General features: G+C 47.5%; 1 protein-coding gene across 1 annotated transcript in view; it reads right to left on the bottom strand.

The window, feature by feature from the left end:
• Positions 1-3,817: 3,817 nt before the first annotated feature.
• PNLDC1 (poly(A)-specific ribonuclease (PARN)-like domain containing 1) overlaps positions 3,818-13,689 on the bottom strand; it is a 34,886-nt gene continuing 25,014 nt past the window's right edge. The window contains exons 13-19 of the mRNA XM_006868485.1: positions 7,497-7,561; positions 6,786-6,839; positions 6,596-6,638; positions 5,996-6,095; positions 5,524-5,699; positions 5,308-5,406; positions 3,818-3,881 (exon numbers count right to left, since the gene is read on the bottom strand). Of these exons, the coding sequence (XP_006868547.1) occupies positions 3,818-3,881; positions 5,308-5,406; positions 5,524-5,699; positions 5,996-6,095; positions 6,596-6,638; positions 6,786-6,839; positions 7,497-7,561 (601 nt within the window). The remainder of the gene's footprint in view (positions 3,882-5,307; positions 5,407-5,523; positions 5,700-5,995; positions 6,096-6,595; positions 6,639-6,785; positions 6,840-7,496; positions 7,562-13,689) is intronic.

The raw sequence follows: 13,689 nt of genomic DNA, 5'->3' as shown, positions 1-13,689 counted from the left end.
AGAAGGATATCATGTTTGGTAAGGTGGAGGGTCAAAGAAAAAGAGGAAGACCCCCAGCGAGATGGACTGGCCAAGAGGCAGCATCAATGGACTCAAGCGTGGCAATGATAGTGAGGTTGGCCCAGGATCAGACAAAAAGTGTTTCATTCTATACATTAGGTCTGTATGCGTCAGTACTGACTTGGTGGCACCTAACAACAACAACCCTGGGCCCTACCCTATACTATCAATCCCTGCCTATTTCCTTCAGCTCTGTCCAAAGCTGCCGAGCTCTCTCATCCCACTCCATCTCTGCCCACTACTTCTGACACCACTCCATGCTGCTGAAATGGCCTATCTCCTCCGGCCCAGCCCCATACTGCCAACCCACTCCTATATACCGTCCAGCTCCATCCTTTCCCCACACCACCCCTTCCCTCAAAGTCACAGACCCCTGCCCACTCACCAGATTCACTCCATCTCAGCCCACTCTCCCCAATCCCGCCCTATTCCTATCCTGACCCCGCCTCCACCCTAAACCCCGCCCCATACCGCAGACTCCCACCCCGACTCCCTTGACCCTCGCCCAGTGTTACATACTCGCACCCATTCCCTCCGGTTCTGCCCCATGCAGCAGATCTCAGCCCACTCGGGCCCTGCCCACATCCCGGGCTGCAGAGGCTGGACCAGGTGCAGTGACCAACACCTGGCCTCACGTGTAAAGTGCCTCCCTCCGGTGAGCCGCATCCTACAGGACAAGGCAGCCTGAACTCAGCGGACACCGGCTCACACTCCAGAGGCCTGGGCAAAGCTGAGCCAAGCTTCAGGACCATAATGAAGGCCACAGGTCAGCGAATTGAGCTGAGGGGCTCCTAATGACAGCAAGGTGACGTGAGCACGTGAGCTAATGGAGTGCCTGCCTAGGAGCACTGAGCTGGACAAAGCTCGGGGCAGAGTCCACTGGACAGCCCACCAAGGATTCCGAGATCTGCTTTCAGGACCCCACTTATGCCTGTGAGGTCGACAGCACAGGAAGAGAGGAGCGGCGCTGTGTAAGATAGAAAACGGCCAATCCAGTGCCTTCCAACTGATTCTGACGCATAGGGTCCTTACAGAAAGAGTAGAACTGCCACATAAGGTTCCACGCCTGTAAATTTAAGGGAAGCATACGGTCACATCTTTCTCCCCCAGAGCAGCCAAATCATCATTCTTTCAGTTAGCCACAAAGCGCTTAACCATCACGCCACCAGGGCTCCTCCTGTGTTCCATGTTGTTAAGTACCATCGAGTGGGTTCCTATTCATAGCAACCCAGTGTAGGGTTTCCAAGGAGCCGCTGGAGTTTGAACTACCAACCTTGTGGTTCAAATCAATCTTGCGGTCCTGCGCTTATCCTAAGTGTCACGGCAGATTTCAATGAGAGGATAAAAAGGAGTTTGGGCCCAGACAGCAGCTTCAGACACATAGGGTCCACAAGATGCACTGCAGACAAAAACTGCAAAATGTGCTGGCCAGTCGGGAGTGTGGACAGGTGGCCTCAGTAGGGTGACTGGAGAGGTACCACACCTCAAGGGTCGTCACACCTCCCTGAACTCCTCCACATTTCTGAATGTATCCAAAGATAAAAAATTTGAAGGTTTAGTTAATAAAAACCCAGCCTTAGGTCATGTGTGGCCTCCTCCAGGGACCAGCAGGGGGCAGTGCAGACCGCACAATTGGCCAGGACAAGTAGAGACTGGAGCTGGGAAGACCCTGAGAGGCCAGTTGAAGGAGCATGCAGCAAGTACTCTATAGAGACTTACTGGGTAAGAATTAGTGAATCAGGTCCACCAAAACCACTGCTGTCTCTCATGCTCTATAAAAACAAAACCCCAAACTGTTGCCCTGGCATCGATTCCAACACACAGTGAGCCTGTAGGGCAGGACTGTCACCCTCACAGAAGCAGATGATCACATCTTTCAAAGCAACCTCCTGGTTAGCTGAGCTCTTACCACTGCACCCTATGGCTTTTCCTCAGCTTCCTGACCCACATAAACAAGGCACACTGCTCCTGCCTTCAAGGTATTCCAGCCATTCAGAGGTTGCATTGTTAAGTGTCTTTGAGTCAGTTGCGACTGTTATCAGGATTCCGAGGTACGACTGATGGGTATGAACCTCCAACCTTGTAGTCAGCAGACCAGTGCTGATCCTACAGCACCACATGAGAAGCTAGTCAGTGGAAAAACCAACCAACAAACGCTCTGATGCAGTTTGGGTAAATGAGTCAAACCCCGCCCTACTGCCCTGCAGTTTGGCTCAGCGATCATGAGCAGCCCATCGGTCCACGGTCACACTCACCGGCCCTCAAGATGGGCTCTTTGGGGTAAACAGCTCTTAAACTCCACCTGGGCAGCCACCACCGCCACCGAGAATGTTTTGAGACTGAACTTAAAGGTCTTGCTGAATGTAAATCAAGTTCAAGATTGAGCAACCGTGTCACCCAAGTTCAGATCCTTAGGGACTGTGGATAGAGCCGAGTGTAGGACACCGTGCCGGAAACAAACATAATTGGATCACACCTCTTTCAAGACGATCTGTGGTCAATTTTTTCCTAAAATGAATATTCACATTTTATTGTTTCTAATACAGTCAAGACAGTTCTCCGGCTATACACGAGCTCTGGTCCTAACTAAGAATCTATTGATTCATCAGAATTTTGTGCAAGAAAAGGCTTCAAGCCTTTTCAGCAATGTAAAAGCTACACATGTAGCAAGTGAAAGTGATTGTAATGAAGAATTGGTTGTGTGCAAGATAGCAGGCATTTCAAAGTGAAGGCCAATTTAACATTATGTTAAGTTAGAAACACTGGACAATTCGAAAACAGTGCTGCCCTGCTCAAGATGGCAGCCGATCATGTCACTTTGAATGTGTGGCCCTCCAGAGTCCTGCCAACAATGCAGTCTAACCCATCAGGCTCCAGGAAGGGCTCGCTACGCCTCTGCCTAGTCTCCCACTCCAGGGCTTCAACCTGAACTTTTCCTGTTCTGTTTACCATGACCAATCACCCAAATTACACAACTGTAAAATGTCTGCTCTTTTCCAATTTCACTTCATCGACCATGACAGAAAGGATTTGAAGACCTGCCCTAAGGGACCTGGTGTGGCACTGAAGGATGACCACTGGACTGCTAATCACAAAGTGAGCAGTTCAAACCCATCAGCTACTCCTTGGAAACCCTACACGGGTGGCTATGAGTCGGAACAGACTTGGCAGCATGGTACAGTGGTGGCTGTGTATAAGTTGGACACTCGTAACCCAGGGACCACCTGTTTTCATCAAAGCATCACTAATGTGCAGGACAATGACTCCTCCAGACTTACCATTTTTTCTTTACTAAGAGGAGGCTGATTCTCAGATCTACCCTCAGTGACATACAAGGCATTCTTTTTCCTCCCTGAAAGTAATGTAGCCTTTTATAAGGGGGCTTCAAAACTGCATTAAACAATGGAATTAAAAGATAATGAAACATTTCCATGATTTTTTCAAAGCCCCCTCATAGTCATTTGACATATTTACCAATTCAGACAACACTGGAAAACTGGCTCAACTCCCCAGAAATGGGGACTTCTTCCTCATCAGCTACAGAAAGAAAGGTGCTGGCCACAAAACAAAGGTACCACATCCAAGGGTTTCTGTATCACTGAGAATATTTATGCAATTTCACATTCAGAACATCACAAAATCACAAGGAAGCACTGTACAGCGACATCTGTAGACAGAATACAATTCACACAAAGCCAGTTCCAGACAGGCATCCTGGGAGGACGAGTGGGCAGTGGCTTCAGGGACCATGCTGTGTTCAGGCTCTGGGTCTTCCGAGCAGAAAGGCCACCAGGGCCCACGTGGTGATTATGCCACAGACGCTGCAAGGCAATGACATGGGTCAGCGGGTCAGGCCACCCACTGGCAGCTGTAAGAACCGCAGACTTGGGTTCACCCTCCAGGTCCCCTCTTTGTTTGTCCCAATATGGTTTCCTCCCAGGTGTTCTCTCAGTGTCAACACCCAAGGTCCTCCTCAGAGTGGCTTTGGTACACAGACAAGATGACTTAGTTTACCTAGTGACTTACATGTGCTGTTTACAAACAGAAAAAAAAGCAATGCCTAGGAGCCAAATGATTTTCTCCAACAATGACATTTTATTTCATGATGGTTCCTAACCAGTCAGCCAAAAGTCTTCTCAAACTGAAGAAACAGCATCTCCATCTTTCTAAATGCTTAAGCCAAACACCCAGATTCCCATTGGACCCCACATCTAACCTGTTACTGGTCCTACTTCTCACCAGTTCCACCATGGTGTGTCCCCCTCACCCCATCCTACAGCCACGTAAGCCACCCCACTCACCCCATCCTACAGCCACTAAGCCGCCCCCACTCACCCCATCCTACAGCCACATAAGCCGCCCCCACTCACCCCATCCTACAGCCACTAAGCTGCCCCCACTCACCCCATCCTACAGCCACGTAAGCCACAACAGCCCTATGCAAAAGGCAGATCAGCTCGGATCTTCTCTACTGACCACCTTCCAGTAAGACCATTTCCCCTAGAAGTGCAGCCCGCAGCTGTGGCCACACAATCTGGATCTGATTCCATGTCTGGCCTCACCTGCTGCTGATCTCCCACCTCTTCTGTTCCAGCCAAGGAACCTTCTTGCAGCCCCACAGCACCCGGTACAGTCCCACCCAGGACCTTTGCCCTTGCTGCTCCCTCTTCCTGGGACACTGTCCCAGGTATCCCTGGGTGGCTCCTGCAGCCCTCAATGCCTTAGCATCTTTGCTAGAGCCTCACCTCTTTAATGTTTCCTTTTGCACTGAGACCCTCCCCAGCCTTGCTACCACTCCACTCTCTGAACTGCTCGAGTGTTTAATAAACCATGTGGATCAGATGGCTTCAAGTCGACTCCAAACTCATAGTGCCAGGCCCTCAGGCCCTGCCCAATGTGTGTCCGCAGAACTGCTCCCTGGGGTTTTCAGCATTTAGCCACTGATGCCACCCAGGACTCCTGCCTTAATAATCACCTATCACATATCGATTCCGTAACTCATCGGTTTTCTAAGCTTAGCGCTCATCCCCTCCTGAAAGCCTGTAAGGCCCGTGAGCACAGAAAGTGTTCTTTCCTTCACTGATAAAGGTGGTCCACGGCCTGCCTGCACATCCCACCCCACAGCCGACGATGCTCACTAAGTGTTGGTGCTGAACACAGTTCATCATCCTGGTCACCAGCTAGTGAACCCACCAGCTAGTGAACAGGGCTCAGCTCCCAACTGATGAGACAGTCCTGGCTACTTACTGCAGCACGCAGCTGACGTCTGGCGAATGTCTCCAGTACCGATACAGGGACACCTGCAGGTCAGGGTGATGTCGGTAATCCTTTAAGATATTCCGCGCACTGCCAACAGAGGTGGTCTCTGATCAGTCCTGCCACGCTCCTAGACCTGGTAGTCCCATCAGGTCAGAGGTGGGCAGACTGCGGGGAAGAGACACAGCCTGAGAACCAGGCACCCACTCTTTAAACTTGTTGGTAAGAAGCAGAAACTGGCTCCTAGTGAGGCGTCTGACGTCAAACTTGCAGAGGTTCTGGAACTCGTGGTAGATCTGCTGCTCACTGACCCCCGGCCACCTCTTGACACTGAGGATGAGGATGGGTGGTCGGACACTGGGATAATCTGGACCGGAAAAGTTCTAGAAAATGTGGGGAACAACAAAAGGACTTTCTGCAATTCCAACTGACATCTTCTCCACTCTGACAAACCCTGAAAGGTCCACTGGGAAAGGGTCCAGGCAGTGGGGAGCATACGGGGAGGAGAGGTGGGGGCGGGAAAGAATCTGTCTTGGGTTGTGCTAGGAAGCCCCTGATCCCAAGCTGGGTGGGGGTGCTTATTATCAGACCCCCCACTAGCATATTAGCAGCTCTACCCCACCCCCATCCCCACCCAAGCTTCCAAACAGGGTAAAGGAGCAAGGTGGACTCTACTCACGACTTTAGGGACCCCAGCTCGAATAAGATTCACTTGGTTGACATAAGGGGCCAGCACATCCAGGTAGTGGGAGAAGGTGGGCACTGGTGTGGAATCGCTGCTACAAGGACAGAGCAAAGCCCAGCAGTGAGACCACCCCTCCTTTCATAGCTAAGGGCCTGGGGACAGAACCAGGAAGGGACACAATTCCCACAGTACTGCCTGCCTTCCACCTCTCTCATGTCCAGGGGCTACGTCAAGGTGCTTCTCCCAACTAACAATTTCAAGACCCCTCCCAGTGGCCCAATTGAGAGCTGAGCTTCCAGGGGGCTCATGCAGCAGGTGACCGTTTGCTGAGAAGCCCTCTGCAGCAGCCTCAGGACCTGGCTACTGTGTCACCCTTGTCATTCTGCCTCTCTAGTCCCACTCCTGCATCAGCCCAGCCCTGTCCAGACAGCACCACACCCAGAGCCTGGCCCCCAATGAACACACATGGACGCTGCAGTCAGGCATGCCAGTCACCTTCCACAGGGGTAGCCAGGGGACCTCAGGAATTATAGCGAGGACTCAATTAATCCTGACCAGTGACCAGATCAGAGCATGACCGGAAAAAGTGCTTACCCGTGAGCTCTCAGGAGGAGCAAGTGAGCCACTTTCAAAAGAACTGGAAAAGAAAGGTGGGACTGTAACACCCCTCGAGTGACAACGGGATTAGCTCATCCAAATGCATACACTCTTGGTTTATTTCCAAAACGTGCAAACCAACCACAGAGAAATGACGCGCTGAGGAGAGCAGGGGCTTGTCAGTTACCTGACCCACAGAGGAAGGCATCATAAGCTGCTTCATGCGGGCACTTGGTCTCAACTGAAAAATCAGAAGTGAGAACATCGAACACTGATGAGAACCACAGCCTAGGTGGGGAGGGGTCTCTCTCCCCCACTGGGCTCAGTACCCATGCCTGCTGAAGGCACAGGCCTCCTCCAGACCACAAACTCCCATCTCCCCAAAAAACAACCACGCTGGTCTTCTCCACGGTGGCAAGGGGAGCCAGAGGAGGAGAAAGCAAAGAACCAAGACTTTCCAGAGACTGAACACCCCTCAAAGAAAGAAACGGACACTCAATTTCTAGGGTCAGTTGTTGTGAAGTGGGCTAAGTGCCCAGCCGCTAATGGAAAGGCTGGCTGGGGGTTTGCACCCACCCAGTGGCTGCCCAAGAGAAAGACTTGACAATATGCCCCTGTAAATACAAGCAGACTCCACATGCTTGTGGAAAAATGAATTAAAAGAGAAAATTTTTCCAGGAACTATTTGAAGCCCCCTCATAGTACAGCCAAGAAAACCCTCAGGGTAGTTCAACTGTGTTATGTGTGATGGCCATGAGTCAGAACCAACTCGATGGCACACAACTAGGTATGGACAAGCTTGCCCCACAGCTACTGAGAGCGATCAGAGAGGGGCTCTCCCCACCAGCACGCCTGCGCTGGCCAGCCACAGAAGGAGCCGCAGCCAGTGGGAACATACCGTACTTTCTACATCTGCTGGCGTGAACAATCACAGGTCCAGACCGCCTAGTGGGATTCAAGTCACTAGTAGAGAAGAAAAACAGGATAAAGGGAGCAATTCTCTAAAGAAAATCCAGGTCATTCTCCTTTCTCCCTTGTTGTTGTCAGGTGACATCAAGTCAGCACTGACTCATAGCCTGGTCCTGCACCAGCCTCACAGAGGAAACCTCATTACTGCTGTCACTGGGTCATCCACCTCACTGGGGGTCTTCCTCTTTTTCACTGACCCTTACTTTACCAAGCATGATGTCCCTCCTGATAACTCCTTTAAGTTAATAAATATAAATAAAAGACATGTTCTCAGTATTGGGATGCCTTTAGGAAAAGAAACATGGACCGCTCAGGTCCCAGCAAAGGGGCAAGAGGACAGAGTGTTGATGCAAGAGGACAGGTTGGAAGAAAGCATCCGGGGATGCTCATCAAGTACAGAATCCAAGATAACTGGACCCCAGCAGTGTGAGCAACAACACAGGGACCAGGACAGCTGCATCTTAAAACGCAGTGCCCTTTGGGGCACTTCAGACTAAAGGTCCCAGGGAAGGAGTTTCCCAAAGGTGGCGTTCTTGAGAGGAATCCGCACTCAGCAGCCACTCAGTGGGTGAGATGAGGTGTCAGGTATTTCAAGGGAAAGGACACAGTAGCAGGAAAAGACCTGAGAAGGGAGGCATAGCCACATGATTATACAGAGAAGGCCTGCAGTCAAAGGAGCCACTGCAAGGTCTGAAGCAGAAAAATGGCCCAATTCACATTGGGCTCCATTGTTCCAATGGCATTTGGGACATAAAGCAGAGCAAGTCATGAGGCTAAGGTACCAGTCAGGGCCCCATAACCACAGTCCAAACCAAGGTAACAACCCAGAAAGAAGAACACGATCAGCACTGGACAGCAAACAGCAAGGTCAGTGGTTCAAACCCATGAGCTGCTCCTCAGAAACCCTACACAGGGTTGGCTAGGAGTCAGAGCTGATTAGACAGCACTTACCAACAGCAGGGAGCAAAATTAACAAGATGTGAATGACCCGCTATGGTGGCTCAGGGATACCTTCGGGTCTCGATCCCAGCCCTAGTGGTTGGGGCAGAGAGAGTAGTCTTAGAACTTAACAAGAAAATCTTCATTTGTTCTCTACCAAATCTTTAGTTACCTCTGTGTGCTCCAGCTCGCTGAGTCCTGCTTTTCCCGTTTGTGGGATGGGCAGGCTTGTTCCTCACATGTCATAAAGGAGCTGTTATTGTAAAGTACAGCTGTTGTTGTAGGGTGTCAGAGGGCAGAGCAACACTAGCTGACACTTCCCGTCCACATAGCAAATGTACCATACCAAGTCCTTTTCCAAGCACAGGCAGAACTCGGAGATATTACAGGAGCAGTTCTGGTGGTGGTTCTGTGCCGTGGGGTCAGTTCCAACTCACAGCAACCCTGTACAGGGTGTCCCAGGCTGTAAACCTTCATGGGAGCAGAAAGCCTCATCTTTCTCCCGTAGAACCACTGGGGTTTCGAACTGCTGACCTTGAGATTAGTCAGTATGCTAACCACTGCTCCCAGATCTCCTTGGATTCGTTCTAGATGACCGCAATAAAGCAAGTGGCACTCTTTTGGTTTTGCAGTGCATATAAAAAGTATATTTACACTATTCTATAGTCTACCCCCAATGAGATGCATTGACCAAGTGGCAGCATCGATGGACTCAAGTGTGGCAACAGTAGAAAGGTTGGCCCAGGATCGGGCAGTGTTTCATTCTGCTGTGCATAAGGTCGCTATGGGTCAGTACCGACTCAATGGCACCTAACAACAACAACAACAGTCTATTAAGTGTACAGTGTTGTTGTAAGGTGAGTCAGTTATGACTCGCAGTGACCCCATGCACAACCGAACAAAACACTGCCTGGACCTGGACCATTCTCACAATTGTTATCTTTGAGCTCACGGTTGCTGCCCCCCTGTCAGTCCATCTCATTGGGGGTCTTCCTCTTTTGGGTGACCCTCCAGTTTACCAAGCATGATTTCCTTCTCTAAGGAACTGTCTCTACTGACATGTCCAAAGTGCGTGAGACAAACTCTTGCCGCCCTTGCTTCTAAAGAACGAATGTTCCACCTGTACTTCTTCCAGAACATACTGTTCTTCTGGTAGTCTATGGCACTTTCAATATGACTTCCCAACACCATAACTCAAATGCACGGATTCTTCTAGGGTCTTCCTTACTTTTCACATGCATATGAGGCTACTGAAAATACTATGGCTTGGGGGTGCACCTAAGGCCTTGAACTGAAATCTTTGCTCTTGAACACTTTTGTAGGTCTTGTGCAGCAGATTTGCCCAATGCAATACAGTATTGTTTGGTTTCATGACTGCTACTTCCATGAGCACTGCTTGTGGATCCAAGCAAATGAAGTCTTTGAGAACTTCCATTTTTTCTCTATTTATCATGGTATTTATTGGTGCAGTTCTGAGGAGTCTCATTTTCGTTATATTGAGGTGCAATCCATACTGAAGAATGTAGTCTTTGATCTTTACCCGTATTTCAAGTCATCTTCCCTTCCAACAAGCATGTCCCTGTTATCTGTATGTCACAGGTTGTTAATGAGTCTTCCTCCAATCCTGTCATAGTCCTCTTCATATCATCCAGCTTCTCGGATTATTTGTATGTATTAAAGCATACAGATGGGCTAAGTATGGCAAAAGGAGACAACCCTGATGCATACCACTCAGTATCTTCTAGTTGTGTTCTTGGACTATGTATAGGTTTTTCATGAGCACAATTAAGTGTTTTAGAATAACCATTCTTCTGAATGTTAGCCATAGTTTGTTATGATCCACACAGTCGAATGCTTTTGCAGAATCAAAAAGTACAAGTAAAAAAAAAAAGAAGAAGTATTAAACATCTTTCTAGTACTCTTTCAGACAAGTTCCATCTGATGTCAGCAATCATATCCCTAGTTTCACATCCTTTTCTGAATCCAGCTTCAATTTCTGTTAGCTTCCTATCAATGTACTGCTGCAATCATTTTTTAATTACATTCAGCAAAATTTTGCTTTTGTTTTATTATTGATATTGTTTGATTTCTGCATCCCATTGAGTCACCTTTAGGTACAAATATAGATCTAATCCAATCAGTTGGCAAGTCTTCCAAACTTCTCGGCATAGACAAGGGAGCGCTTCCAGTGCTGCATCTATTTTGTTATGAAATGTCCATTTGTATTCCATCCATTCCCGGATCCTTGAAGTTTGTCAATAGCTTCAGTGCAGCTTGAACTTCCTTCGGTACCATTGGTTCTTGTTCATATGGCACCTCTTAAAATGGCTGCATGTCAGTCAATTCTTTTTGTTAATAGTGACTCTGTGGATTCCTCCCATCATCTTTTTATGCTTCCTACATAACTCAGTATTGCACCCCGAGGCTTGAAATTCTCTATTCAGCTCTTTTACATCATTTCTTCCACAGGCTCATTCAAGAGTTAATTGAAAATAAGGACAAACAGCTGTAAACGTTCATTATTAATACGACGATGGGTTAAAAATTACCCGCACTCTGAGTGTAATATTTTTTATAACACTTAGAAAAGATAAAATCATCATTTTCCCATCAAAATCTTGCTTTTCAATACACTTCGTTCATCTGTCAACAAGCTTTCATATTCCCTTATTAAAAAATGTTTTAGTATGACCTGCAAGCTATGATACACTGCTGTCTTCACTTCTTCACCAGAGGTGAACTTTCTTCCTCCAAAGGCTGCTTTCAGGGAACCAAACAGGTGAAAGTCCGATGGAGCAAGATCAGGACTATATGGAGGACGCTTTAGCACCTGAAAATGAAATTTTTACAGGGTGTCAACAGTGTGGACAGAGGTGTGTGGACGTGCACTGTCATCCAAGATCACAATGCCCTTAGAAAGCAGTCCTCTGCATTTTATCCAAAGTTTTGGCTGCAGATTTTCATGAGCATCTCATAGTAATGAGCACTATTGATGGCTGAACCTTTTTCGTGATAGTGTTCCAATACTGGCCCTTGAGAATCCCAGAAAAGTGTAAGCACCAATTTTCCAGCTGATGGTTGACTTTGGAACTTTTTCTTGGTTGGTGATTGAGGATGTTTCTATTCCATACTCTGCCATTTACTCTCAGGGTCGCAGTGATCAACCCATGGCTCGTCATTAGTAACCATTTTTTTAAAAGAAACTTTTACCTTCCTTCGAGTACTGGTCCAAATTCTGTTTGCAGACGTCCAAACGCTTCTGCTTATGCTCCTCTGTGAGTTGTTACAGTGCCCATCTCACACAATTTATGCACCAACTACTATAGTCAGTGATCATGAAATTAAAGAATTCTACCAAACATGCAATCAAGATGTACTGATAATTACTGGAGACTGGAATGCAAAGGCTAGAGATAAAAAAGAAAGGATCAGTGGTTGGGAAATATAGCCTGGGTAATAGAAACAATGCTGGAGATCACATGATAGAATTTTGCAACACCAGTGACTTTTTCATTGCAAATACGTTTGTTTTTAAAGCTCTTATTGTGAATTGAGTGATCGTTTACACAGGAGAACTTCCGTTTTACACTCATCCTATTGGTTTCATCACAGTGATTACAACTCCCCCCATGCATCATCGGTTAACAGTATTGCTTCTATTCCCTCTCGTTTTTGTTTTGTTTTCTTGTTTTGATGTACACAAAAACACGCATAATCATCGAAACAACCAAAGGGCTCATTCTGCAAGCCAGCCTCCTGGCCACCTTCAAACAGCCTTTCTCTTTCCATGAGTCCTCAGCTGCTCCAACTCTGCCTCCATCTCTGGTGTCGCTGTTTCTCTGGTTAAGGTGCAAATCTATATATGTATATAATTTTTTAAGTTTTTATTGTGAACTGAATGATCGTGTACATGAGGGAACATGAGTTTGTTTCACTGCAATGATTACAATCCCCTGCATGCTTCATGCAAATATATGTGTGTGTGTGTGTGTGTGTGTGTTTTAAAGATTTTTATTGTGGACTGAGTGAAAGTTTACAGGGCAGATCATCAGTTTTACATTCACCAAATCATACACCTTGTTTCATTACAATGATTATAATCCTCTCCATGTACCATCAGTTAATAGTATTTCTCTCTATTCACTTTAGTTCTTTAAAAAAACCCACTCAGGCATATATAATAATTTAAATCTCCAAAGGGCACATTCTGCAAGTCTGCCTCCTGGCCACCAGCTCTTAGTCCCTCTCTTCCCATGAATCTAGAGTCCTCGGCCGCTCCCCACTCTCCATGTCTCCATCTCTGCCTCCGTCTTTGGCGTTGTCGCTGCTTCTCTGGCTAAGGTCCCGCATTCTGTTTCTGCTCTGCTCCCTTGTTGGTCCTAAGGTCCTCTGTTTCTGGACTGTATGATAAACCACTCCCCTATTTTTGTTACAAAACTTCTACCTTTACAACTGTGACAGTCGTAATTAGTCATGTTAACAATTACTCACTATTGAATCATAAGAATCATATCTCCATCTCTTTTCACCAGATCCATCTAGACAAGATGAAAACTATTCAGTGGGAACTCTTTCTTCCCCCACACACTCTTAAACTAAACTCCCTCTTGAAACCTTGTAAGCCAGCCACTTCGTGCCTTTATCGTCCCCTCATTTTAGGTAGCCAATGTCTAAGTTCCCCATTCTTATCTACCCTGTGTACAGAAAGGATAGCATTGATACTTGATGTGAAGACTCCTTCCCTCTCTGTTGGTATTTATAGAGTTACTACCGCCATGAGTATAGGTCAGGTTCATCCAATGGAAGCACTTTACCCTTGTTTCCTTTATCAAAAATTTTTTTTTTAAATCTTCCTCTAGTGGAGTTCTGATTATCGAGCCATTGAGGCTAGGTCAAATGGGTACTGTCCTCAAGTTTGGGTGTTCTTGTGCCTCTCCCCTCATTTCCTATCAGCTGGATGCTTCACTCTCAGTTCTAGCCCTCTATGATTATGTCCTTGTCCATGGGCTTAGGTTTCCCCAGGTCTCACCACAATTTGGACCAACCAGCCCCTCCTCTTCTCTCTCTCATCTCCAAGTAAGTGGGAGTCAATGGACTGTGGTTGAACTCAGCCCATTTCTTCATTGCTGCCTTTCCCCCTCTTCCACTCACCAGTAGACCAATGTGGTCACCAGCAAGCTTAC

This window comes from Chrysochloris asiatica, unplaced genomic scaffold (assembly GCF_000296735.1).
Source record: "Chrysochloris asiatica unplaced genomic scaffold, ChrAsi1.0 scaffold00117, whole genome shotgun sequence".
Classification (NCBI taxonomy): Eukaryota; Metazoa; Chordata; class Mammalia; order Afrosoricida; family Chrysochloridae; genus Chrysochloris; species Chrysochloris asiatica.
This window is presented reverse-complemented; position numbering and strand designations above follow the sequence as displayed.